This window comes from Hylobates moloch, unplaced genomic scaffold (genome assembly GCF_009828535.3).
Source record: "Hylobates moloch isolate HMO894 unplaced genomic scaffold, HMol_V3 SCAFFOLD_14, whole genome shotgun sequence".
Taxonomy (NCBI): domain Eukaryota; kingdom Metazoa; phylum Chordata; class Mammalia; order Primates; family Hylobatidae; genus Hylobates; species Hylobates moloch.
In genome coordinates this window covers 3,361,329-3,389,195 of record NW_026652289.1, presented here as the reverse complement: position 1 = coordinate 3,389,195, position 27,867 = coordinate 3,361,329, and the positions used below count along the sequence as shown (strand labels likewise).

The 27,867-nt window shown below is 56.3% G+C and overlaps 1 protein-coding gene across 6 annotated transcripts in view; it reads right to left on the bottom strand.

Annotated features, from left to right (window-relative positions):
* CBS (cystathionine beta-synthase) overlaps positions 1 to 27,867 on the bottom strand; it is a 225,327-nt gene that overhangs the window by 188,827 nt on the left and 8,633 nt on the right. For 5 of the 6 annotated variants that reach the window (XM_032175507.2, XM_032175506.2, XM_032175509.2 and 2 more), the window contains 13 exons: positions 26,080 to 26,214; positions 25,455 to 25,534; positions 25,226 to 25,360; positions 25,042 to 25,111; positions 23,743 to 23,834; positions 22,792 to 22,917; positions 22,148 to 22,232; positions 20,275 to 20,380; positions 19,032 to 19,109; positions 18,690 to 18,824; positions 18,002 to 18,110; positions 16,477 to 16,561; positions 8,901 to 13,657 (listed from right to left, as the gene is read on the bottom strand). In XM_032175507.2, the coding sequence (XP_032031398.1) occupies positions 13,554 to 13,657; positions 16,477 to 16,561; positions 18,002 to 18,110; positions 18,690 to 18,824; positions 19,032 to 19,109; positions 20,275 to 20,380; positions 22,148 to 22,232; positions 22,792 to 22,917; positions 23,743 to 23,834; positions 25,042 to 25,111; positions 25,226 to 25,360; positions 25,455 to 25,534; positions 26,080 to 26,214 (1,340 nt within the window). In that variant the 3' untranslated portion in view covers positions 8,901 to 13,553. Of the gene's footprint in view, positions 1 to 8,900; positions 13,658 to 16,476; positions 16,562 to 18,001; positions 18,111 to 18,689; positions 18,825 to 19,031; positions 19,110 to 20,274; positions 20,381 to 22,147; positions 22,233 to 22,791; positions 22,918 to 23,742; positions 23,835 to 25,041; positions 25,112 to 25,225; positions 25,361 to 25,454; positions 25,535 to 26,079; positions 26,215 to 27,867 lie in introns of those variants that run through there. The other variant, XR_009209821.1, reaches the window with a different exon arrangement.

The window sequence follows — 27,867 nt, the reverse complement described above, 5'->3', positions numbered from 1 at the left end:
TATTTCTGACATGGATTGCTGTGTTAAGAGAATATGAAAGAAAACTCAGTGAATATAAAGTAAAATAGTTTAAAATATAACTGATTTTTCTACAGGCCATTTTCTAAAAATGTCTAAGCAACTAAGGACTTCAACCCTGTAAAAAGCAAGAATGGTTTTAATATAAATCAGGAATTCTAGGCCGGGCGTGGTGGCTCACACCTTTAGTCCCAGCACTTTGGGAGGCCGAGGCAGGCAGATCACCCGAGGTCAGGAGTTTGAGACCAGCCTGGCCGACACGGAGAAACCTGGTCTCTACTAAAAATAAAAAAATTAGTCGGGCATGGTGGTGGGTGCCTGAAATCTCAGCTACTCGGGAAGCTGAGGAAGGAGAATCGCTTGAACCCAGGAGGCGGAGATTGTAGTGAGCCGAGACCACGCCACTGCACTCCAGTCTGGGCTACAGAGCAAGGCTCTGTCCCCCAAAAATAAATAAATAAATAAATAAGGAATTCTTTTATTCCAGCATCTTTCAAAAGAAACATTTTAGGCTGGGCACAGTGGCTCACGCCTGTAATCCCAGCACTTTGGGAGGCCGAGGCCGGTAGATCACAAGGTCAGGAGTTCCAGACCAGCCTGGCCAGTATGGTGAAACCCCGTCTCTACTAAAAATATGAAAAATTAGCCGGGCATATGCCAGTGCATGCCTGTAGTCCCACCTACTCAGGAGGCTGAGGCAGGAGAATTCCATGAACCCAGGAGACGGAGGTTGTGGTGAGTCAAGTTTGCGCCACTGCACTCCAACCTGGGCGACAGAGCGAGACTCCATCTCAAAAAAATTAAAAGAAGAAAGAAAAGAAACATTTTAATGACGGCTTTAGTTGCTTAGACATTTTTAGAAAATGGCCTGTAGAAAAATCAGTTATATTTTAAAATATTTTACTTTATATTCACTGAGTTTTCTTTCATATTATCTTAACACAGCAATCCATGTCAGAAATAAGTTGTAAAGCCCTTAACAGTTTACGTTGTCTTGTGTGTTAGCGTAGACCTGGGTTGTAGAGACCATGGAGCTGGAGGAGAGCAGCCAGCAAAGGTGGAGAAATACTCAGCTGAACTGTGCCAGGGAATCCCAGGAAGGAGCGCTTCTCGCAGCAGAAGCCGTGAGAGTGTGGGCTGCTGTGGGAGGGTAGATGGCAGGAGGACCTGGGGCTGGGCAGCCGGGAGGGACTGGTGGCCTGGGAGACAGCAGTGAAGAGGAGAGGGGAGAGCAGAGGCAGGCGCCATGGGTTCTGGCATGGCCGTGAGCCACTGGAAGATGATACGGGAGCTTATCTTTGTTCCCTTGGGGAAGAAGCCCTTATTTTGAGACCCCAAAGGCATAAATCCTAAGGCAAAATATGGGTGATTTGGCCAGATCAAAATTCAGTTTTTCTGTGCATTGGAGGACACAGAGGACCATTAACAGGTTGTGACTGAGAGGGGCACTTTCCTGGTTCCTTCTTTTTAATGGATAAAGCCGGCAAGGAGCCAGTGTTTAGGGGGATTCCTGCAACTCAGCAAGTAACCAGCTAGAAGTCTCTAGAACCGTGACAGCGGATATTAATAGTTCATTGAAAGGAGACCAGATGACCAAGCAGCAGATGAAGACTGCACGGCCTTGCCACACCCAGAGTGTGAGCTGGAGCCCAGGGGCGTGCTGCCCTGTCTGCCGGCCGCAATGAGGAAGCTGGGAGCGGGGATCTGCAGAAACGGGAACTTGTGTGGTGCTGGCAGGAATATCACGGGGCCAGCCATTTTGGAATGAACCTGACAGGACAGTCACATGTCACTTAACAATGGGCTGTGCTCTGAGAAGTGCCTCTGTAGGGGACTCCATCACCGTAGGAACATCACAGTGCACTCACACAGCTCACTGTACACCCAGCCTGTGCGGCTTAGCCCACTGCTCCCAGCCATGGGCCTGTGCAGCACGTGACCCTGCTGAGTACCCTGGGCAACCGTAACATAATGTAAGGATTTGTGTGTCTAGACAGCTAAATTGGCTGGGCACTGTGGCTCACGCGTGTAATCCCAGCACTCTGGGATGCTGGGGCAGGCAGATCACTTACGCTGAGGAGCTCGAGAGCGGCCTGGCAATAGAGTAAGACTTCATCTCTACAAAAACATGTAAAAATTAGCCAAGCATGGTGGCTCATGCCTGTAGCCCCAGCTACTCAGAGGCTGAGGTGGGAAGATGTCTTGGACTCAGGAGGGAAAGGTTTCAGTGAGCTGTGATTACACTACTGCATGCCAGCCTGGGCGACAGAGCCAGACCGTCTGAAAAAAAAATGCTAAACAAAGGTACAGTAAAAATACAGTCTAAAGTGTTAAAAATAGCACCAGGCACTTACCAGGAGCTGCTCGGGTGCATCAGGGAGTGAGCGTGGAAGCCTAGGATGTTACCTATGTACTTACGTGCGCTGGCAGCATGTCAGGCTTGTTGACACCGGCGCCACCACAAACACGGGAGATACACTGTGCTACATGTTATGAGGACAGGGACTTCTCAGCTCCCGTTGTAACCTCATGGGACCTCCTTGGTCTGCTCAGTCCATTGTTGGCTGAAACACCGTGGGTGGCACAGACCTGTGCAGAGATGCTCACTGCAGCCTCACCTGTGGTGGCAGGGGTTACAGAAGCAGTGTGGACACCCGCGTGGAGGGGAACGGGGTGAGCTGCTGGGCGTGTCATGGGGGTGTGGCTATGTGACAGTTGGCATGGGACATTCTTGGGTCTGCTTCTGTCAATAGCTTTATTTCGTGGCAGTGGATTGCCTGTTGTTTCATAGTTTATTGAATGCCGGGGTTTTTTTGTAGAACAGTGGAGACCAAGATAAACAGTCCTCATGCCCAGAAACAAGCACACCCCTTCAGACAGGCCCTGGGTGGGTGTGGTCACCAGGTGAGCGGGCTGTGGACTTGGGGCTGCTTTTGTCTCTGCAGGCACCACAGGCTTCCAATTCTTCCAGCAGTGGCCATAGCCAGCCTGTGCATGGTGTGGGTGCCAGAGTGGCCCTGCCCCTCCTTAGGTGCCAGCAGGCCTTGGATGCTGCGCTGTGCCTGGTGACTGCTCCTGCCCTCCCTGGCAGAGGGCTACTGCTGCCTGCTTCCGGCTCCTTGGCGTGCTCCTGGCCCAGCCTCCGTCGCAGGTGGGTCCTATACCCTTGGGGTGCAGGGCTCGTGCCCACTCCTGCCTCTGCTGCCAAACTCTCCCTTATCTCTGGACAGTGGCTTGGGCGGGAGAGTGTCTGAGCCAGGGCAGGCCTTGAGTTGAAAATGTTTTCTGCTTCTCCCCGGTGGCTCTTTACCTGGTAGAAGGAGGGAAGGGGCTGCAGGTTCCCTGTCCCCTCACTGTTTTCTCCTTTCCTGCCCTCTGGCAGCTGCCAAACTCGGGGTGGGCGGGGAGGCCTTTGCCCTGCACTCCGGGGTGCGCACGGAGCTCTGTGCGTGGTCTGAGAGTTCAACAGAAATGGGAACGAGGAAGGGGGAACATTCGGGTTTGGAAATGGTTTTTACTCAGAGTTGAAGGCATTGCCTTTTACCTTGAGCAACGTAAAGCTGTTCTGATTCCTGATTCTCTTATGGAAGGATTCTCCCGGGCAGTGTCCAGGGTCTTATGGCAGGAATGACATCTCCAGTCCCCTGTCCCCCTCTGGAATTTTGCCTATCCAGGGGATCCCCCTCTCTTGACCCTGGGGAGGTTTACGTGGCCTGCTGGGGCGGTAATTGCCATGTGACTGACGGGTTGAGGGGGCTCAGGCTTGGCCCCGGTGCCATGTTGGAAGGAAGCCCAGGCTGCAGGGACAGGCCGTGCAGGCGTCCTGTCTGCCAGCCCGCGTTGACCACCAGCTACACACAAGTGAGCCTACAGGTGCCTCGAGCCTCCCCAACTGATGAGCAGAGCAGAGCAGAGCCCAGCTGCCCCTGTGAGCCCCGCTCCAAATACAGATGTGTGAGCAAAATAAATGTTGCCACTGTCTGAAGCCACTTTTCTGGGGGTTGTTGTTAAACAGGCTTAGTGCCTGAGGCGGGACTCTGTGGCCGGTTCTCTGTCGTGTCACGTTGGACCTTGGCATGGGCCATGCCTGTCGTGTGCTGGGCCATGTCAGCCCTGCACCAGCCTTCCTGGGGCCTGCCATGGACCCACGCTGCCCGCCGGCGATGCTGGCTCTGGATCCAGTCACTGAGCGGGGGGTGTTAGACCCATAAAGAAGCAAAGTTTAGGGGGAGCTTGGAAGGGAGTGGGCTGCCCCGGGCCTCTTCACTCAACGCCAATGCCACCTTGGTGTGAGCCAACAGAGAGGGCTGTGCCCCAGGTGTGGTTGCAGGCAGGAGCTCCCCACTCAGGCTCTCTGAGGTCTCTGAGGCCGAAGCCTCACAGGGAACCAGCACCCGTGCCAGCACCTATAGCTGCTTGCCCTGCTGAAGCAGCCGGCATGTCTGACTGTGCGCAGTGGCCAGACCCCGCGCACGCTCACACACGCCTCGCCATTCCATGCCTGACTTGCCCTTGGCAGGCATGGGACCCAGGCCTGTAGTGTGAGCTGAGTGCAGCCTGCCAGCCCAAGTGGGTGAAATGAGCCCAGCAGGCCTGAGCAAAGGCACCCCAGCCACAGAGGTTTTGGCCAGAAAAACGACAGCCCGAAGATCTCATAACACAACGGCATTTTCTCTCCCAGTTTGCAGTGCTTCCCCGTCTCTCGGTGCTGTGGTGTCTGCTTGCAGCTCAGCTCCTGTTCGAGCCCATCTGTTCACCACTCCTATCATCCTCCTGTGTCTGTGAAGTCCTAAACCTTTAGTTAAGTCAGTACATGTTCGGTGCGATGCAATTCTCTATTTTATTCACTAAATTAAGACCAGCTGACATGTCTGTTGTTATTCCACGTTACATAAATTCTACGTATTTCTAAACTTAAAAAAATAATGTAGCTGGGCACGGTGGCTCACGCCTGTAATCCCAGCACTTTGGGAGGCTGAGGCAGGCGGTCACAAGGTCTGGAGTTCGAGACCAGCCTGGCCAGCATGGTGAAACCCCCATCTGTTTTAAAAATACAAAAATTAGCCAGGCATGGTAGTGCGTGCCTGTAGTCCCAGCTACTCGGGAGGCTGAGGCAGGAGAATCGCTTGAACTCGGGAGGTGGAGGTTGCAGTGAGCTGAGATCATGCTCCAGCCTGGGTGGCAGAGCAAGACTCCGTCTCAAAATAATAATAATAATAATAATGTTAAATAAATAAAAATAAAAATAATGTAGGGAACCTTTAAAAATCCTGAGGAGATAGCTCACAGACCACTCCTGGCCCATCTTGACCACCGATACTGGCCTCATGAGGGCCAGTTGTATGCTCCTGGGCGTGGGCCCAGGGAGCCTGCGTTTTGACCCTAATGGGGACCGATCTGCACAGCTGAGCCAGCCTCTCTGCGGTCCCCGTCCCATCCATGGCAAGCCCCCCATACTTTTTTCTCATGGTCAAGGGTTTGGTGACGCAGCTATGAGCGACTCCTGCTGGCCTGTAAAGCTCCTCTGTCCTCACAATGTTGTAGCCTCTGTTTTAAGAACATCCGTCAGGAGACAGTGAAGACCTCCACAACTGTGGGCTCAGTGGGTCAAAAGCATTAGCTCCCCGACCCAGGGGCTGACCCAGACCCTGCGTCATGGGCACGTGTCCCCGGCTAGGAAGTCCTGAGCCAGCCAGGGTGCTCCTGCAGGAGACAGCACCAGCTGAACCACAGCTTGGCCTCCGGGGAGGACTCCCAGGCCACGAGGTGGCGGTGCTTGTGGCTGCTGTGAGTGCCTGCCCCGGAGAGGGGCTGTGTCTGTGTGCTCACCAGCGGCTCCAGAGCCTGCCAGGCTCAGCAAACAGACGTTATGGTGCCCCGATGGGTGAGCAGCCCCATGCACAGGTGTGCACCTGCTGACTGTGCGGAATTGTGACTCTCAGGACACTTCCGTAAAAATGACCATTTTGACTGCATTGAGAATGGCTAGCCTTGGCCACTTCCCCTGCATTTTGCCTGGAGCCCAGGGCCCGGCTCACTGCCATTGTGACAGTGCGTGAGACCCTTGCAGACAGCCAGGGGAGGTGGCAGCCTGAGATTGCTGCAGCAGGGACGGTTGGCATTTAACGTCACTCTTGAAGATCGTTTTTGAGAATTTGGGTGTTTGGGGTTTTTAGTATGGCCTCAAATAGATTGAATTGTCAATGCTACAGCTCCGGAGCTGAAAAGCTGTTCATGCCACCCCACGCTGGGGTGGATGGGGCCCGTGCCCTGCCCTCCCTGAGGCTCACTCACTGTGTCCCCCTCCTGGCTTCTCTCCTACCTCCCTGCTCAGCAAGCTCCTAGGGAGTCCCCGAATATTGTCACTCCCTGGAGCCGCAGAGACCCCCACAGCTCCCTGCTTGGCGCTCCTCTGCATCCCGCACAAGCTCCCCCTTCTCCAGTTCCTGACGCGCACCCCTGCCCTCTGCAGGTGCTATGTATGGGCCCTGCCAGCCTCTGAGGCCCACAAGGGCTTCTGCTTCAGGAAGGCTCTGTGATTACCTCAACTCCAAACCCTCTCCACCCCCACCCCCAAGCAGCATGCTGGCACCCTAGCCCCAGGCATCCTGAGAACACCAAGTGCCGTTTCCTGGAAGAGGAAATGTTGTTTCTGCCAAAAAGTTTCCACGCCTCTGGCCTATGATTGACTGACTTGCTTTTGATACCCGTTCAGGAGAGGTCATGCCTATCCCTTTCCTCTACCCGCTGGCTGCCCTGGCTCACTTGGCTGCATAGTGGGAAACGGGAACTTTTCCACCGGCCCTAAGCAAAGCCTACTCTCCAGAGACTGGCAGAAAACCAAGTGCCTGAGGAGAGGTGAGTTCGGGGAAAGCCGGAGGCTCCCCTGGGGCCCTGTAGCGGGAGTGCCTTCCCAGTCGCTCTGGGAAGCCCTGCCCTCTCCTCCTCCCACCTGCCTCCCTGCCAGTGTCCTCCCCCAGCAGGCCTGCAGGAACAACACCGTCATGGGGGCCCGAGTGTCGGGGACCTCCCAGGCCAGCACTACAGCCCAGCACAGATGCCACCAACCTGGGGAGAAAAGCCCTTGTTAGTGTCCACAGCGACTCTGTCTCCATCCTTAAGTGGCTTGATGCCAGGGCATAATTCAAGCCATTGCTGAGATGCCCAGAGACCAAGAACATGAAGTTGGCCAGGCTCGGTCATTAGGAAAGCCCTGGGCATCAAGACCTGTCCCCTCACAGCCGTTACAGCTGGCTGGCTGGCTGGCTGGATCCTTCAGGGTGGGGCTGCAGTCATAGTTTCATGAGCCACAGCCGAGAGGTGTCATAAGCAGCTGCAGAGGTCTGTGGAGGACATATGAACAGCCACCCATCTGGAGTCAGGGCTGCTGTGGACAGGTGTGCAGGTTGTGAACTGCACAACTCCATGCCTCCATGCCCTCAGAGTCTACACCTGGATGGGCACGTGCAGCGCCCCGTGTGGATTTCTCAGCTCCCCTCCGTTTTCAGTGTTCCTGGCTGGGCAGGACGAGCAGATCCTGCACAGAGAGCAGCCCTCACCCCCAACCGCAGTCTGATGTGCACCCCCCGCATCCTCAGCAGGCCCCTGCACCCCCTGTCCTCACCCTCCACACCTCCCCAGCCCTCCCACCCGCACCTGGACTGCACCAGCCACATTCCTGACTCAGGCCTTTGCCCACCTGTGCCTTCGGCCAGGCATGCTTTCCCCAGGGCCCGCCGGGCAGCCCTGAGCCTCTGCCCAGCCTCTGCTCAGATACTATGTTTTCAGTGAGGGCTGCCCCCACCTACGCATTGTGGTAAAATGTACCATCTTAACCATTTTTAAATGCATAGTTGAGTAGGGTTAAGTACGTTCACGTTGTGTAACCATCGCCACCATCCATCTCCAGAACTTTTTCACTTTCCTGAACTAAAACTCTATTCTCAGTCAACAGTGATTCCTCCTCCCACTCCTCAGCCCCTGGCAACCACTGTTCTTGCTGCCTGAGTCAGCTGTTCTAGATTCTTTACATAAGTGGGGTCACGCAGGATTCGTGGGGTCACGCAGGATTCGTGGGGTCACGCAGGGTTCGTGCTGGTGTAGCACGTGGCATGGTTTCATTCCTTTTTAAGCTGAATTATTGTCCGTTGCCCGGAGAGTCCACATTTTGCTTCTCCATTCATCTGCATGAGGTAGATCTTTTTTTTTTTTTTTTTTTAGACGGAGTCTCGCTCTGTCGCCCAGGCTGGAGTGCAGTGGCACAATCTCGGCTCACTGCAAGCTCCGCCTCCCGGGTTCCCGCCATTCTCCTGCCTCAGCCTCTCCGAGTAGCTGGGACTACAGGCGCCCGCCACCACGTCTGGCTAATTTTTTGTATTTTTAGTAGAGACGGGGTTTCACCGTGGTCTCGATCTCCTGACCTCGTGATCCGCCCGCCTCGGCCTCCCAAAGTGCTGGGATTACAAGCGTGAGCCACCGCGCCCGGCCCCCAAGCTTTAAGCTTAAATAAACCCTGGACTTCATTGTATTTTATGAATCACATTATTCAGGGTTAATGGAACCATCCCTGCCAACACCTTGACCCTGGACTTCTGGCCTCCAAGTCTGTGAGACAGTAAGTTGTTGAAGCACCCAGTGTGGGGCACTTTGATACAGCAGCCCTGGCGGCGGACTCACACTGGGCCACACAGGGAAAACTGAAGGTGAAGCTCGAGGGAATTTAGGGCCCACCTGGATGATCCAGGAGTGTCTCTGCATCTCAGGAGCCTCAGCTTCACACCTGCTGGACTCTTTTTCCAAAGAGGGCTCATTCACAGGTTTCAGAGATTAGGGCCTGGTAGCTTTGAAGGACCACTGTTCAGCTCACCAGAGTTCTACTGTTTTTAGAGGGTCTCCCTCTGCCCCCCCTCAGGCTGGAATGGCGCTCATCTACAGACTTACTTGCATCCATATTTCCAGAAACTTGCTTATGCTCCTTCTCTCTCTCCCTCCTTTTCTTCCTTCCTTCTTTTTTTTTTTTGTAGACAGGGTCTGGCTCTGTCACCTAGGCTAGAGCACAGTGATGCAATCTCGGCTCACTGTAGCCTCGACCTCCTAAGCTTACGCAATTTTCCCACCTCAGCCTCGCAAGTAGCTAGGGCGACAGGTGCTCACTGCCATGCCTGGCTAATTTTCATATTTGTAGTAGATACGGTGTTTCCTCGTGTTGCCCACGCTGGTCTTGAACTCCTGAGCTCAAACAATCCATCCATCTTGGCCTCCCAAAGTGCTGGGATTATAGGTGTGAGCCACCACACCCGGCTGCTTTTTTCTTTTTGTAAGTATAGATGTTATCTATCAACATCCTTCTGTGGAAAAATGAAGATTCTTCCTCTCCATGCTCCTCTCCACTAGCAGGAAATATAATTCCATTCTCAGATTCCTTCAAGACAGTTTTATAATTGAGAATAGATTAATATCCAGTGTTTACATGATTATGATGAAGCAACTATTATTCCTAGCCTAGTCATGTTATGTAATTACATTTCTTACAGAGCTCCAGTATTTTTTCCCCTTTTTTTGAGACAAGGTCTCGCTGTGTCACCCAGGCTGGAGTGCAGTGGTATAATCACAGCTCACCGCTGCCTCAATCTCCCTGGCTCCATCAATCCTCCCGCCTCAGCCTCCCAAGTAGCTGGGACCACAGGCACCCACCACCATGCCCAGTTATTTTTATTTTAATAGAGATGAGGTCCCGAACGCCTGGACTCAAGTGTGTGTGTTGAGTCGAGTCCTCCCAAAGTGTGTCTGCTTCGGCCTCCCAAAGTGCTGGGATTGCAGGCATGAGCCACCATGCCCGGCCTCTTTGTTTTCTAGGTTCTGATGCAACTCCCAACTCTCCGCCAGGCATTCAGATCTCTTGATAGGCTCACAGCACTGTGGCGACCTCCTGATTTCCTTATCTCCCTTGAAGCATCACTCCTGTCTTTTTGTTTTGTTTTGTTTTTGAGACAGGGTCTCACTGAGTCATCCAGGCTAGAATGCAGTGGTGCAGTCATGGCTCACTGCAGCCTCCAACTCCTGGGCCCAAGTGATCCCAATGCCTCAGCCTCCTGAGGAGCTGTTTTCCTTTCTTTGTTCTTGTAGAGACAGGGTCTCACTGTGTTGCCCAGGCTGGTCTCGAACTCCTGGCCTCAAGCAATCTCCCCGCCTAGGCCTCCTCTGTCCTACTGCTGCTGGACTCACGGTGGCCCTGGGACCTCCTGTGACACCATTTCCTCTCCTGGTTTTACTCCCTCCTTTTGGTGGCATGTGTTCCTGGGCAGAAAGGCTGCCCTGCATGATGGAAGTGTGTCTCCTGCCTCCAGTGCTAAGTGAGGGGGTGCTGGCCCCAGGGCTTCCAGCCTGCATTCCTTCCTCTTCCGCATTCGGTCAGGTTTCATCTCCTAGTTTCCATGTGTGCTGGAGGCTGAAGTTGATGCCTTTCTCATCCCAAGCCTCCCTGTGTGAGCTGGGCTTTTCATCCTTTTTTGGGAGTGTTTTAGAGTTCTCATGTCTTGAGTGACCTCACATTTCACAGTGATGTTCACCGCGTAGATCTTTCGCCATCCATTCTGCTGGGCACTGGGTGGGCGTCTCGGTCTGCAAAGTCAAGTCTTTGAGTTCTGGGGCAGTTTTGTGAATTATTTCATTACTGAGATCCTTCCTTGTTTTCTTTTTGGAACTCTTACTTGCCACATGCTGGGATCCAATAAGCTCAAACAATTCCACACACAAAAACATAAGGACAAATACATCAGGACACATCATAATTTCCAAAACAATATTGTAAGAGAACAAAGCTGTAGGATGCATACTTTCAATTTCAAAACTTACTACAGAACTACAGTAATCAAAACAGTGTGGTACCACCATAAGGCCAGACACACAGATCAATGGAATAGCACTTAGTCTAGAAATGAGCCCATCCATCTGTGAGCAAGGGTGCCAGGCCATTCCATGGGGGGAGCATCGTCTCTTCAACAAAAGATGCTGAGACAGACAGACATCCACAAACTCCCATGTTAAACCATCTACAAAAATCGACTCAAAATCGATCAATGAGCTAAATCTGTACAGATCTTAGAAGAAGACATAGGGGTACATTTCCATGAACCTTAGATTTGCCAATGGATATGACACCCAAAGCATGAGCAACAGGAAAAAAAAAAACAAAAACAAGTTTTGACTCCACCAAAACTAAAAACTGCTGTGCATCAAAGAACATTAAGAAAGTAAAGAGACTGGGACCAGTGGCTCATGCCTGTAATCCCAGCACTTTGGGAGGCCGAGATGGGCAGATCACTTGAGGTCAGGAATTCAAGACCAGCCTGGCCAACATGGTGAAACCCTGTCTCTACTAAAAATATTAAAAATTAGGCCAGGCGCGGTGGCTCACCTGTAATCCCAGCACTTTGGGAGGCTGAGGCAGGCAGATCACAAGGTCAGGAGTTTGAGACCAGCCTGACTAACATTGTGAAACCCCGTCTCTGCTAAAAATACAAAAATTAGCCAGGCGTGGTGGTGCGTGCCTGTAATCCCAGCTCCTGGGGAGGCTGAGGCAGGAGAACTGCTTGACCCTGAGAGGCGGAGCTTGCAGTGAGCTGAGATCGCACTACTGCATTCCAGCCTGGGCGACAGAGCAAGACTCTCTCTCAAAAAAATAAAAAATACGAAATACAAAAAATTAGCTGGGCGTGGTGTTGGGAACTTGTAATCCCAGCTACTTGGGAAGCTGAAGCAGGAGAATAGCTTGAACCCAGGAGGTGAAGGTTGCAGTGAGCCAAGATCACACCACTACACTCCAGCCTGGGCAACAGAGCAAGACTCCATCTCAAAAAAAAAAAAAAAAAAAGTAAAAAGATAACCTACAGAATGGGAGAAAATATTTGCAAGTCTTATGATAAGGGCTTAGTATCCTGAACATATAAAGAGCTCCTACAACTCAACAAAAAGACAACCCAATTTAAAAACAGGAGATGGACTTCTCCCAAAAAATAACCAACAAGCACATGAAAAGATGGTCACTCAGCATCACCAATGATTAGAGAAAGGCAAATCAAAACCATAATGAGACACCTCTTCATACACATTAGCATGGCTATAATAATTTAAAACAAGAAAATAACAAGTGTTGATAAGGACCTGGAGAAACTGGAACCCTTGTGCACTGTTGGTGAGAATGGAAATTGGTGCGACCACTGTGGAACACAGCTTGATGGTTCCTCAAAAAATAAACATGGAGGCCGGGCACGGTGGCTCACGCCTGTCATCCCAGCACTTTGGGAGGCTGAGGCAGGCAGATCACCTAAGGTCAGGAGTTCGAGACCAGCCTGGCCAACATGGTGAAACATCGTCTCTACAAAAATACAAAAATTAGCCAGGCACAGTGGTGCACACTTGTAATCCCAGCTACTTGGGAGGCTGAGGCAGGAGAATCGCTTGAACCCAGGAGGCAGAGGTTGCAGTGAGCCAAGATTGTGCCATCGTACTCCAGCCTGGCAACAGAGCAAGACTCCATCTCAAAAAACAACAACAACAAAAAATTAAACATGGAGTTACCACATTAACCAGCAATGCCACTCCTGGGTACACACCAAGAAAAGTGAAAAGAGGTGTCCAGACATACTCGGCCATGAAGGTGCACAGCAGATTACTCACAAGGGCTGAAAAGCAGAAGCAACCAGGTGTCCATCACCGATAAATGAGGAACCAAAATGTGGTCTGTCCACACAATGGCTTATTATTTGGCCACAGAAAGAGACCAAGTACACATGCTCTAACATGCGTGAAAATACCATGCAAAGTGAACTAAGTTAGACACGAGGCCACAATTGTGTGATTCCATTTATATGAAATGTCCAGATCAGGGAAAACCTATTTTAGACAGAGACACAAAGTCAATTAGCAGTTGCCAGAGGAGAGGAAGACGGGAGGGGAAATGATTGCTTCATGGGGTGATGACAGAATGTTCCGGAATGTGACAGAGGTGGTGCCTACACAACTTTCTGGATGTACTAAATGCCGCTGATTGTTCACTTTAAAGTGATTGATTTTTAGGTTATTTGAATTTCATCTCAATTAAAAAACCCAAACTCTCAAACTGCTCTCGCCAGCTCAGCCCCGAGCAGACGGCGCTGCCCGTGGAGGATGCTAAGCCGCCCAGGCTTCTCCCCACCCCGTTCCTGGACTCTTCTCTCTTTTGCCTTTAATCCACCCTGCCCAGTCATTGCCTGTGTTCATCCTACCTGGCCGACTTCTCTCTCAATATTTCCTTGGTGAAACATCCTAAGAGGAAGTTACATTAGAGAAAATCACGTATTTCATCTCATAGGCCGTAAACAGGGTCATTTAGGAAGCCATGTGTTAATGAGGGGAGACGGATGCTCCGTGTCGTCTGCAGGGATAACGGGTGCCAGGCCAGGCAGTTACCAATCACGTGTGTGTTTAGGGCTCAGGAAAGTGAAGAAGTGGGCGAGGATGGCGGGCCCGCTCCGCACCGCCCAGCGCTCCGGACTTCACTTCTGGTCCCGTTCCTGGGTGGCCACGAAGTTCAGCAAGTCAATGGCGGTCACCACCCCGAACACCATCTGCCGCTGACTGGACTTCCCGGTGCTGTGGTCTGAGGGGAGAATGAGGCAGCAGGTTTGCAGGCGCCGTGGGAGGCTGGGCGGGCTGCTGCGGGGCAGGAGGCTCCTGAGGGCCTGGGGCACCTGTGCACCATGGGGGCCCAGGGTGGCCTGCTGGAGCCCAGCGGCCAAGGCTGTGTTCCTTTTTTTTTTTTTTCCAAGACAGGGCCTCACTCCGTCACCCAGGCTGGAGTGCAGGGGTGCAGTCTTGGCTCACTGCAACCTCCACCTCCTGGGTTCAAGTGATTCTTGTGCCTCAGACTCCCGAGTAGCTGGGACTTCAGGTGCACATCACCACAACCAGCTAATTTTTGTATTTTTCGTAGAGATGGGGTTTTGCCATGTTGGCCAGGCTGGCCTGGAACTCCTGACCTCAAGTGATCCGCTTGCCTCAGCTCCCAAAGTGCTGGGATTACAGACGTGAGCCACTGTGTCTGGCCAAGCCAGTGTTCTTCTGATATGAGCCCCATGAGCCCCCAGGCCAGGCTCCACCCACCGCAGGTCAGGACGCACCCTTTCCTGGCCCAGCGGCTGAGCTCCTGAGGTGCTCATGACTTCAGAGCCAGTGTGGGCATGAAATTCAAACCCGCTTACAGGGCCGGGCACAGTGGCTCACACCTGTGATCCCAGCGCTGTGGGAGGCCAAGGTGGGAGGCTCATTTAAGCCCGGAAGTCTGGGACCAGCCTGGGCAACATATTGAGACCCTGTCTCTACAGAATATTTTTTAAAATAAATTAGTTGAGCATGGTGGCACACACTTGTGGTCCCAGCTACTTCGGAGACGGAGGCAGAAGGATCAGTTGAGCACAGGAGGTCGAGGCTGCAGCGAGCTGTGATGGCACCACTGCACTCCAGTCGGCAACAGAGCAAGACCCTGTCTCTAAAAACAGACAAAAACCCCTTGCCACCATGGGCAGCACACAGCTTCCATCTCTGGCCTGATTCTGTCTTCACCCCTACTTTCTCCTGGCTAGCGTAGACTCGGTGTTAATGCTGGCCCAGGCTCCCATGCCACATACACAGACAGGGCTGTTGTGATGGTTAATTTTAATACAGATTAACGGGGCCGTGGGAGCCCAGGCATTGGTCACACGTCGTTCTGGGCGTGTGTGAGGGGATTCCGGATTAGCACAAGCGTCCAGAGGCAGATAAGGTGTGCTACTGTGGAGGGCCTCACCCAAGCAGTTGAAGGCCTGAATAGAACCAAAGGTGGAATTTCCTGCCTTGGGGCTTGAACTGCTGGCTCTCCAATCTCCGGCCTGCCGCCTCACCCTGCAGATCTCAGGGTTCGTCAGCCTCCGTGATCTCATGATCCAGTTCCTTAACACAGATCTCGTTCCCTCTCTCTCCCCCCACCCCACATCCTCTTGGTCCTGCGTCTCCACAGGACCCTACATCAGCTGTCATGAGGCACAGAGGGGTGAGCAGGGTGGGGGTGAGGAACATCGAGGCAGAGCCCTCGGAGCCTGTCCCCACTCCGCCACGGCTGTCACTCCTCTCTTTGTAGGCAGAGGTCCCTTGGGGTGGCCCACTTAGAGCCCCAGGAAAACATAGGGAACTCAGATGAGATCAGCTCCTTGCGTTTCGGGGAAACCGAGGCACAGCAACTGTTGGGAGAAGGGAGCCCTGGGAGCCCTGAGTGCCGCAGGCTTCTGTGGCCCTGGCAGCCTGGCCCTGAGGCAGTGAACCAGGGCCGGCCAGGGGACTTTCCGACAAGGGCCAGCTGGTGGTATTTTAGGTCTTGGGGGCCGTGCCGTCTCTGTTATGAGCACGCAGCCCTGACGTGCTCGAAAGCAGCCAGCTGCAGACAGTGGTGACAAGCGTGGACACGCTCCAGGAGGACTTGATTTGGGGACCCTGACGTTGGACTTTGCCTCTTTTTTTTTTCTGAGATGTTCACACACAAGTCAATGTGAGATTAAGAGGGGACCCTCCTCCCCAAGCTGGGGGGTGGTCCAGGACCCTGGAAGGCCTCCATTTGCCGTGGGGAGGCTGTGACTCTGAGCCTGAGAGCCATTCTGAGGGGTGGGTGATACCTAGCTGTGGGCGCCCCCCACCACGCCTGCCCAGGCCTGGTCCTGCGCTGCAGAGCCAAGGACAGGAGATGGGGTTAGACTCGGGGCCCTCACAGACCAGCCTCAGCCGCCGAGCGCTCGCCCACTGCACACAGGCCTGGTGGGTGAGTAGCCTCCGGGCTCCAGGGCCCCTCCCAACTCTTCCTGCCATCTATGACCCAAAACCTGCGAGCGACTGTCCTGGCCTGTGGGGATGTGGTGGGGACGCCCGGGGATGTGCTCAGGAGTTGCAAAACCTCACGAGCTCGCTGGGAGTGGGGCTCTGAGGACAGCCCATCAGTGGCTCCTCTGAGACCCACATGGGGCTTCCATTCAGGGCAGCCCTCCGAAGGCCAGGAGGCTGTCGGGGCAAACGCTGCCTCTCCAGGGCTGCGGGACGTGGCCAGGGTCAGGACTTGAAACCCTTCTAGATGTTTCTGGGCTTGTCCCTGAGAATCCCCAAGACTGCTGGCCTCCCTGGAGGCAAGAGGCCTGGACTCCTGAGCCTCTGCAAGCTGGACAAAGGGCCCTACACAGTGTGGCCTGAGGGGTCTCTGCAGGAATCACAGGTGCAGCCCACCAGCCCGGAGCGTGTGGGAGGCCCAGGCATAAAGACTGGATGTCACTGAAGGTTGGCACCACCCACTCCCCTAACACCCCGCAGGGGATGGGGGCCCAGCTGCTGCCCATGGCAGAGGCCAGGCTTGGTGGCCTGACCCCAGTGAGAACCCCACGCACAGAGCAGGGCCCCACTCACACTGGATCTGCTCGTGCACCACCAGGGCGAAGTGGTCCATCTCCAGGATGTGCGAGAGCCTGCCCAGCGTGTCCGTGAGGTGGATCTGCAAGGGAAGCGTGGTCAGTGGCAGGGGGGACACGGCCCCATGAGTTTTCTGTGGAGTGAGAGAAGACGCGATGGTGGGTCCTGCAAGGCCCACCCGGGAGGCAGCGGCAGCCGAATGTGAGAAACGCGTGGATTCGGGTGACGTCTCGGGTGTGTGTATGAGATGGGAAAGAAGTCAAATTTGCTCCTAGGTTTGGGCAGAACCCTCAGCCTTTCCGGTGTCAAGAGCCACACCTGCATGTCCCAGGGGATCCATGTGGAAGGTCACACAGACTTTCCTGGGCCACCCTCGGCAGCAGAGGGTGGGTGGCTCAGGACAACCATGGAGTCTGACCAGCCCAGCAAGGAGCCATTGTAGGCTCCTCCCAGAATGTTCTAGCTCTTGTTGGATAACCAAGTGCATGCACAGGCAAATGAGGCTGGGCATGAGAAAGACCCCGGCAGATGCCACATGGTGCCGGGATGGCCTCTGAGTGCAAATGACCTCCTTAAGTCCCCAAAACATGGCTGGTATGGATGAGCCTGCACTGATGACAGACTCCTGTCCGGCTGCTGCACTTGTAAAGTGGGTGTTTCTCAGCTTCATGGTTTGAGGGGTGCAGCCAGCTTCGGCCTAAGTGGTGTTGAGGGTTGAGGACCCCGCACCCCACACGGGAAGCACCATGTCCTGCCTTCGACGCTGGGGGGACTCGGGCACGCTCTGGGGTCCCGAAGTGCCTGCGTACCTGTTTGAACTGCCTGTAGGTGACTGCGCACCTGTTTGAACTGCCTGTAGGTGACTGTGCACCTGTTTGAACTGCCTGTAGGTGACTGCGCGCCTGTTTGAACTGCGTGTAGGTGACTGTGTACCTGTTTGAACTGCCTGTAGGTGACTGCGCACCTGTTTGAACTGCCTGTAGGTGACTGTGTACCTGTTTGAACTGCCTGTAGGTGACTGTGCGCCTGTTTGAACTGCCTGTAGATGACTGCGCACCTGTTTGAACTGCCTGTAGGTGACTGCGTACCTGTTTGAACTGCCTGTAGGTGACTGGGTACCTGTTTGAACTGCCTGTAGGTGACTGCGCACCTGTTTGAACTGCCTGTAGGTGACTGCGTACCTGTTTGAACTGCCTGTAGGTGACTGTGTACCTGTTTGAACTGCCTGTAGGTGACTGCGCGCCTGTTTGAGCTGCCTGTAGGTGACTGTGCACCTGTTTGAACTGCGTGTAGGTGACTGCGCACCTGTTTGAACTGCCTGTAGGTGACTGCGCACCTGTTTGAACTGCCTGTAGGTGACTGCGCAACTGTTTGAACTGCCTGTAGGTGACTGCACAACTGTTTGAACTGCCTGTAGGTGACTGGGTACCTGTTTAAACTGGCTGTAGGTGACTGCGCACCTGTTTGAACTGCCTGTAGGTGACTGCGCACCTGTTTGAATTGCCTGTAGGTGACTGGGTACCTGTTTGAACTGCTTGTAGATGACTTTGCCAACTTGGTCTGACGGCTGCACCTTCCCGGCAAGCAGGGACGACAGCATGTTCCCAAGCGTCACCATTCCCAGGATCACCCTGTGGGATGCGGGCAGGCAGGGGTCAGCGCTCATACCTCGCCCCTCGCAGGACGGTGGGGCACACCCTCAGCTGCCCTGGGGAGGGGCGCTCTCTGGCCACACATGGAAGTCCTCTGCCGCGAGCCTACACGTGGCAGGAACCAGGCTGGGCCCTGACGGGCAGAAAGAAACCAAGAGTCCTTGGACCCGTTCAGCCAGGGTCGAGGGGGACCAGCCGTCAGGTTTCCGCGACGTGGGGCTCTCAGTGGTCACTGGGCATGTGTGCCAAGGCTTTCTGCTGTCAGACATGTCCTCGGGGCATCTCTCCCTGACCCCCAGGTGGGCCCAGGACAGCCTGCACACAAAGGGTGGGTGGGCTGAGGTCTGAGGGCCTGGAGTGAGCACGGCAGCCCTGCCCCAGGCTGCTCAGAGACCAGCAAGGGGCCTCCAACGCCCTGAACGTCTGCATGAGGCGGCCCAGGCGGGCCTATGAGCCCAGCTGCGGGGTCTGCACGGCTGCTCTGTCCAGTGATGCTCACGGGGTGGAGCGAGACAGACAGAGCCCAGGACTGAGCTCTGGGCAGGGGCTGAGACTGACCCCGCCTCGTCCACCACGGGCGCCTGGTCGAAGCCCTTCTCCCGGAGGATCTCAATGGTGTGCTCACAGGTGACGGTCGGGAGCACGGTCAGTGGGGCTGACAGGCTCAGCTCCTGAACGCGGAGGTGCCACCACCTGAAGGAAGAGGGCAGGTCGGGGGGATCAGGACAAGGACAAACGCTCTGGCACCCCCGCCGGCAGCACCTCAGCGGGAGGCCACGGGGACTGCTCTCCTGCCTGTCACACAGGGTAGGGCCAGCACAGGCCACGGGGACTGCTCTCCTGCCTGTCACACTGGTCAGGGCCAGCACAGGCAGCAGGTCTCCGGCCAAGCGCTCTTACCAGGGCTTCTCCTCCATGAGGTCCTCCTCCTTCAGAAAGCCCTTCTGCAGCATCCACCTGTCACTCAGGAACTTGGTCCTGCGGGATGGGGGAGTCACCGAGGCCCCGCAGGGCCCCACCGGGCCTCCGCCCCTGCTGAGGGGCACACACTGCCTGCCCAGCCCCTCTCCTGGACCTCACTGGTGCAGCAGAGACCCCCAAGTGCTGGCTGGAGGGCCCAGGGGGAAGCCTGGGGGCTGGACTTCCCACCCCCCATGGCCAACAAGCGTGTGCAAGCATGCACACAGCCATCGCTCTGGCACTCAGATAAACACGCCCTCTCATGCTCGCTCTCTGCCCCTTGCACACTCACATACACGCACAGGTACACATGGCAGGCTGGCCAAGTAGGTGGGGAGATGGTGTTCTTGCACTGACGGGCGTGGGCAGGAGCCCTGCACAGGGCAACTTGACCGTGGGCTCCAGATGTGAATCATCCCACACCGGGGAACCCAACTGGGGGCACCCACCAGCCAGGCCTGGCCCTCCAAGGGCAGCTGAGCTCTCGGGAGCTGTGCAGCCCCTGCAGCTTGCAGGCCATGGAGAAAACCCTGCAGGTGCAGGGGGCAGGGCATGGGGGTCTCTAGACACCCGCCCTGGTACCGCCTCCAGAGACCAGGTGCAGAGCAGCGCCAGTCTCAGCCCAGCTGCCCGGTGACCAGTGAGGTCTGTGGCGTTACTGTCCGGGGGGCCTCTGGGCAATACAGTCACAGCAAGTCCTAGGGAGCCACCTGGGCAGCAGGGCTCTTGCCACCCGGGCAGCACTCGGTCCCAATCTGGAGTTTGGGGGAAGCAGCAGAGGCAGTCAGGGTGGATAGGAGGCGGCACAGGGCCCGGCCCAAGAGGAAGTCAGTCCATGTGGCCAGGGCTACCCCTTGGAGCTCATGGACCCCAGAGCAGTGAGGGGGGCAGACACCAGAGAGGGAGGGACAGGAGGGACAGAGAGGGAGCCGCCATCTTTCATGCCCCTCCCGTCAGGGCTGTCACTGCGAGTGCGCATTGATTTTCACAGCATTAAGAGGCTGGGAAGCCCCACAGCGTGAGGGCACGCGGGCAGGAGAGTGGAGGCAGTGCTCACAGGGCCCCGCTGGCCTCCTCCCCTCCCAGCTCTGGCTGCTGGCTCTCAGGTGAGGTGTGCGAGGCATCCAGGGAAGGGTGGCAGGACGGAGAGGAGCAGGGACCTGGGAGGGAAGCCGTGTCTTACATGTAGTTCCTCACTGAGTCGGGCAGAATGACCACGCAGCGCTGGCCCTCCTGCAGCTCCTGTGCGGCCTTCACGGCCACCGCCACCGTGCTGCCGGCACTGCCACCTGCAGAGAGGGCCATGAGATGGACGTGCCAGGGTGAGCGTGCGTGGATGCACGCATGTGCGTGAATTGTGCACGTGCACGCATGGGAGCATGTCACGCTCCAAAGGATCCATCAAGAGGGGTTGCCTCGGGGACAGGGGCTGGGAGGACCCCACTTCTCCGTGAGCATCAGCTTCTTCCTTGTGCACCATGGAGTTTTCGTGTCCACTTGGGGCTTCATAATCAGCTGGGGTGGGCACTGGTGCCAGGGAAATGCCTGCGGCGGGGCTGCAGCCCCTGGCAAACCTCCCGGCCCTGAGCCGAGAGCCAGCGATGCTACAAGGATGGAGCCCCCAGCACCACGCCTGCAGGCTGCCTGACTGCACACTGGGCTCTGCTTTATAAACAAGAGACCAAGGCTCACAGTGACACCAGCTGTCCCTAGGAGCCCTGAAGTCAGAGTCGGAGGCATCTTCTCTGGGCTTAGTTTGAGGGTGCACACAGCAGTCGGGAACGTCTAAGTCTGCACCAGGAGCCCCCGCAGGAAGAGAGGCGGCCTCCTCTGTAACGGGGCCCATGGACCTGCTTTCCAGCCCCAAAGGCGGGGGCTTGTTTCTCCACCAACACGGGGAACAGGGAGACTGAGATAGGGAAAGCCCAGCGATTATGGGCACCAAGTCACCTTTCATGACAGATTCATCTGGGAAATGCTTTTGTTTTCTTTTTTTTTTTTTTTTGAGATGGAGTTTTCGCTCTTATCACCCAGGCTAGAGTGCAATGGCATGATCTCGGCTCACCGCAACCTCCACCTCCCAGGTTCAAGCAATTCTCCTGCCTCAGCCTCCCGAGTAGCTGGGATTACAGGCATGCACCACCACACCGGCTACTTTTTTTTTTTTTTTTTGTATTTTTAGTAGAGATGGGGTTTCGCCATGTTGGCCAGGCTGGTCTTGAACTCCTGACCTCAGGTGATCCACCCGCCTCGACCTCCCAAAGTGCTGGGATGACACGCATGAGCCACCGCGCCTGGCTGGGAAATGGTTTTTCAATCAAGACTTTCTTCCAATCTCTAGTTTGGGGCTCAGCTATTGGGGGACTTGGCCATGCTGAGGGCTGGTTTCCTTCCACTTTCCCTGTCACCACCCCCAAAGTGACATGACACACGGAATGCACATGTAGCAACCTCCTATGTCCCTGCCTGGGTTTTAGAAGCTGGTGTGTGCTCTCCGAGTCCCCAGAGGTCTAGATCAACTGTGGTCCCTACAGGGCCTCTGCTGCCTGTGTGGCTAGTCAGTGGCATTGCCAGCGGCCACCTGGTCTGTCCACCCCCAAGCAGGTGGGCAGAGGGGCACGGGGTGGGAGGAAGGTGAGTGGGGTCGATCCTGGACAGCCTCAGGCTCCAGTTCCCCTCCCCAGCTGCTCCAGGGTGCTCGCAGCACCCAGTCCTGGCCATGGGCCCCGTCAATGCAGAGCCACCGCCCCAGGGGCCCTGGTGGACTTGATTAGAAACAGTAAGTGCCATGAGAGCTTCAGCCTTGTTCTAGAAACACATTCTGGACGGCAGCTCGAAGCCCCACCCCATGGCCTCCTGCCCTCACCCGAGCAGGTGACCACACTGGGCAGGTGAGGACCCAGGCAGGCAGACAACACCTGAGGCTCGTGGCCGCCACAGAACTGCTGTCTTACACATGCAGGTCGGTGGCTGACAGAGGGTGCGCCCCCGGCCATCCCCGGTGCCCCCTAGCCATCTCTGCCTTCCCCGTACCCCCGTGCCCGCCACCCACTCACCACATAGCAGCCCCTCTTGCGCGATCAGCATGCGGGCAAAGGTGAACGCCTCCTCGTCGTTGCTCTTGAACCACTTGTCCACCACCTGAGCAGGACCCCACCACAGCCCATCAGCGTAGGAGCCGCTCCCACGTGACCAAGGGGGTGAACAGCCTCGTGGTGGACCCCGTGTCTAGGCGCAGGACCCCAGAGGTCATGCCCCAGCCTCTCCCCCTGGGATCGGCACGTCTGCAGACTTTCCAGTTCCAACACGTTTTGCAGACAGCAAAACTGCCCGCCAGCCCCATTGAGCATCCGTGTGACCCACACCGGCCCTTCGGTCTCTGCTCTCCCTCAGGCCAAAGTCACCTTTTTGGCTCTTGGCAGAGTTTTCTGGGGCCTTAATTTTCCCACGTTTTCCCTGCTCCCTGCCTGTGCCACCCGGGCTACATCCCTTGGTGAGGTCAGGCCACATGTGCCGACATCGTCCCCCAGTCTATTTTGTCTCGACCTTCAAGACCAGCTTCTCACAACCATGCGGGGCTTGCCCTTCTGTTCCCTTCAGTGGAGAAGCCGGTTGGGGCCCAGGGTCAGCCAGGCTCCCCAGTGTGAGGGTGAGTTACAGGCTGCACCGGCACTGTGGCCGGGCTCTGGACTCGACCTACCGTCCTATCCAGCACCGTGGGGATGAAGTCGTAGCCGATCCCTTCCACCTCGTAGGTTGTCTGCTCTGTCTGGTTCAGCTCCTCTGGCTCCGCGAGGATGGAGCCTTCGGGATCCACCCCAATGATCTGCAGAGTGCGCGGCTTCAGGGCTCAAGGCCAGCAAAAGCCCCGCCTGGACATGCCTCGCTATTCTATTATCGGAGTGGCCAATACCGCCATTAACAAGTGCCTGTTAACGATCTGCCCGTGGGTGGTGGCCTGTTCCCAGCCTCAGAGGCAGGATGGGAAACCCAAGAACCCAGGCTCCAAGTATTAAAGCGATAATGACCTCGTCTGGACTAAATGTTCAGTGCAGGGCGCTCAGAAGTGAAGGCAGGTGCCTGGGAGGAACTGACCTCCCTGGGGGGCTTCTCAGAGCGGGGCCCCCAGGACAGCCCAGATGGACCACCCCGCAGTGGAGCAGCGGAGCCTTTGGGGACAAAGAGCATTGCTGGGCAGTGACGTCTTTTTCAAGGGCAAGCAACAGGGAGAGAACGCTCTTGTCTTATCAGCGAGATCTTTCTAGGCACCCCTCCTCAGACCTGCTCTTAACCCCGAGTCCAGGAACCCTCCCCCAACTCCCGCAAACCCCAGTTGAGGGGCAGACTCAGGACCAGAGGACTTAGAGCTCCTGGTTGATCCTCAGAGGCCCCCAGATGGAACTCTGACCCCCCACTCAGCGCAGGAAGCCTCTCCAAGACACTGGCCGGTGAGCAACCACCCAGCCCCAGCTCCTTCGGGTCACGAGCTGCTGGTCCCTTATCTGTCAAGCACCGTCTTCCCAAACACCTCCCAGGCAGTGCGGAAATACGGCGGGAGACAGCGTGCTGAGCAGATCATGAGGAACAAGATTCAGCTCAGAAGCCGGGGCCACTCCGCACTGCCCCTCCCGGGCCCGGCCACACCACTCACCCTGCATCCAGGACACTTCTCCTTCAGCTTCCTGGCAATGCCCGTGATGGTGCCGCCCGTGCCCACTGAAGCCACCAGCATGTCCAGCTTCCCTGGTGGACGGATAACATTCTTGGGTCCCCGCCTGGCCAGCCCACCACTCATAGTAATAATAATTGAAAACACACTCAGCCCAAACCACGGCCGGTGACCAAAAAGTTCAAAAGAAAAACTTCTCCAGCTGGAGCAGCCCTCGTTGCTGCCCTTGGTCTGTGAAAGCCTCAGAAACGGGCTGCCTGGGGCACCCCAGCCCAGTCTTTGCTCAATGACACTTGGCCCCTAAAACCCCCGTTTGGCTGGATGCAGAAAGACAGGACCCTGTCCGGGGGGTGCAGGCGCTGAGGGCGGGCAGAGGGAGGCTGTGAATTAACCACCTCCGTGGGCTGCTGGATGTTTGCGTGGTGTGAGTGAGTTAACTGAATTTACACAGGAAATGGAATCAGTCTTTTAGGCTTCAGTGCAGAAACTCGCTGGGCGCTCACACTGCTGGCCGCCAGCGCGGGCATCTGGCGGACAAGTCACAGCAGGCAAAGACTCGGCGAGGCGGAGCAGCCTGGGGACCCACGCGGAGACAGGACTGTTTTTGCCAAATGAGAGAGTTCTCACACTTAAAGCCCAAACAAGCAAATGCCTGGACCTTACAGCCTGGCTCCTGGGCACGGACTGAGGGTGTACTCCAGCCCATGCCAACACCACATTCCCAATAGGAAGCCAGGGCGCCAACGTCCTGGCAACTTGTCTCTAAAGGGATCTCTTGGGAAAACATCAGTACCAACCCCCACGGGCCTTGGCACCGAGTCCCTGGAAAAGGACCCAAGGAGCCAGCCTCATGCTCGTAACAGAGAGTGAGCTCATCGCAGATGTCACCAGCCCTGTTCTGCAGATGAATCTGATGCCGAGTCAGGGCAGGATCCCAAATGAAGTCCAAGCTGTGAGCCCAGCACCAGCCTGGGCCCTGAACAGACTCGCTCCCTGCATTCTCTGCGGGAGGAACCCCTGCAGACCTGCAGAGATTGCTGGGTAAACAAATACAGCCGTGCCCTGTGTTTGGTGTTACGGGTAAGCCACAGGCGGAGGCCAAGAGGGCACAAGGGAGGGAGGAAACTGTTCTAGAGAAATGCTCTAGAAAGCATTTCACAGAGGGAACATTTGAGCTGGGTTCTGAAGGGTGAATAGGAGTTCACCAATGAGAGAGCAAGAGAGTTGTACACTCCCAGGCAGCCAGGGATAAATGCAATCAAGATGGACAGAGGGTCGCACCATCACACTGCTGCAGGATCTCATCAGCGGTCGTGTCATAGTGAGCTAGGGGGTTGCTGGCGTTGCGGTACTGCATAGAAAGAGAGCAGAGCCCGTGAGCTGGCCCCCGACACCTCAGTCACCCCCACATCCCTGACTGAGACCCTCCTAGGGAATGCCTGTCTCCAGGCCCCAGGCGCCTCACCTGGTCTAGGATGTGAGAATTGGGGATTTCGTTCTTCAGCCGCCAGGCCACCCCCACGTGTGACTCCGGGGAGTCGAACCTGGCATTGGTGGGTGTCCTCACAATCTCAGCCCCCAGTGCCCGCAGCACGTCCACCTGCAGGAGGGAAAGCGTTGGCCTGCACCTTCCGCCTGGCCCAGGCACCCTCATCCCCTGCCCTATGACCCCGCCCCTGGCCACGCCCACCCACCTTCTCGGAGCTCATCTTCTCCGGCATCACGATGATGCAGCGATAGCCCCTCACTGCCGCAGCCAGGGCCAGCCCGATCCCTGAGGGCACACAGAGGGTGAGAGGGGCCCAGTGACCCCCCCAAGCCCTGCCCCGCCCCTGCCTGGGGCACAGGGGCACACCCCGATGCCGGTTCCCCTAGGGCCCAGGGAAGAGGGTTCTGTGGGATTCCAAAATTGCCCAGCATAGCTGCTTCTGCCTTCAAGTGCAGGGGGAGAGAGACTGCCAGAGGCGGAAATAAAAGGTACATCAAGGAGGAGGAGGCAGCGGTGCAGGACAGGAGATCTGGTTCCTCCAGGCCCGGCCAGGTACCCGGGCACAGGAACAGCAGACTCTGGGTGCTCATCTTGTGTGCCAGGCACTGCCAGGTGCCATCGCCCCGACAGCATCGGCACTGGCCCCGAATGCTGGGCAATGGAAGCTAGGTTGGGACACAGGCCGGCAGCGGTGCAAGATGTCAGGGAGCAGGCGGCCAGGCGGGCCAGCACATGCAGCTGCAGCTCAGCCATCCCCCCCGGGTGCCGGCAGGCTCAGCATGGGTAGGGGACAGCCAGCCCCGGCCACCCCCGCTGGGCCCGGCACCCACCGGTGTTCCCGGATGTCGGCTCGATAATCGTGTCCCCGGGCTTCAGCGTCCCGTCGCGCTCAGCATCCTCAATCATCCGCAAGCTGATGCGGTCCTTCACGCTCCCGCCCGCATTGAAGAACTCACACTTGGCCACTGGGAGGCAGAAATGAATCACAGAGGGGACCCCCTGACCACCCCCCCATTGATTCCTGCTCACCCTCCCATTACCTGATACATCCCAGGATGGGAGACGGGCTTGGGGGTCTGTGGGTTCTGAAAAATTGCCACCTCTCCACTCACCTCCCCTACACCTGCACCTGGGCACTAGCCTGTTAGAGCTTCTCCCCCTGCAGCCCATCCTACCGGTCCTGCAGGGCGCAGAGCAACTCTGTGGGAACCAGAGAGGCATCAGCAGCCCTCACCGGGGGGCGCCACAGAAAACCCCGTCCCCCCACCCACGAGCTGGGCTTGTGGTGGGCAGGCACCTGGATTTGGGTCCCCTACACCCCTATGCCCAGCCATACCCGGCGGCCCCTGCCAAAGCAGCTTGATGTCCTGAAGCCAGGGCACGGGCTTCCCCATCGGATGGGGACTCGCACTCTCTCCCTACAGCCTCCCATCATCATCCTTCCTCCGTGGGGCGTCACCTGCCCGGGGAAGGGCTCCCTGCGCAGTCCCGCACAAGGCCAAGGCCTTCACTTGCACTTCCTTCCTTATTGCAGGTCCTCTCTGCCTCTCCAGCTCTTAAAAATATTTAGTTTTTAACAGAGAGAGACTGGGCTGCAAGAAATGTGATTTGAGGGACCTGGGACCAGCCTGCAGCACCTCAAAATTTCTGAAAGCCACCACCAGACAGGTGTTGCCCCTAGAACCAGGACGAGGCGCTGTGTGTGGTGGGGAGGATTCCCGGGGTCTGGCCCTCCACAGGCCTGCATTCCTGGACCCCTCTGGGTCCCATACTGTGAAGCCCTCAGTTAGATCATTCTCACTAGCGCCTGGGGGCCAGCTCCGAGGCAGAAAGCAGAGCTGGTGGCCTCCGGCAAGCCACGTGACCAACCTGACCCTCGGTGTGTCTGTCTGTAAAACGGGCATTCCAAAACCTACTTCAAGCGCAACTGCCAAGTTTAGATGTCATCCTATACGGAGCACAGTGAGCCAGCCACGCTTGCTGCGTACGGGTTAAGGGTCCCTATTGTCTGACTCTGAGCACAGAGCCGGCCCTGCTGCCTTGGGGGTCTCTGTGAAGGGGGCTGCTCTGATGCAGCTCCAAGATTTCCTTCCCTAGAGGGGCGCAGAGGAGAGCCAGGCTCCCACGAGGCTCCTCCTGTGAATCGGCGATCGGTTCCCAACGCACTGACCCCTGACTTCCTTCCCCCAGCGCCTGTCCCAGCTCTCACATGTCCCCCGGCTGTGACATTATAGCACCTCAGGATGAAAAAGTCCCAAGCCATGTTACTGGTTCCCTCTCCTTCCCACTCGAACTGCACCCCTCCATCTGGCCCTGTCACGGGGTTCTCCGCGGCACCCTTCCTGCCGCCCCCCAAACTCACTTGGCCTTGGTCATCTGAAATATGAAATTCCATCCCCGCCTTGTCCCCAAGGCCTCTGCACCCACAGCTTTCTCTGTGACGATGCTGAGGTCTACCAGGGCCCTGCGTTCTTGGTGAAGAGCGACCCTTAGGAATTCCCTCCACCCTCTTGAGCCTAGAAACTGCGTCCTGCAAAGAAGTGCCCTTCCCCGGAGAGCTCAGACCACACCTCAGGTGACCCCCTGTGCACCCAGGACGAGGCCAGCCACGGACCCTC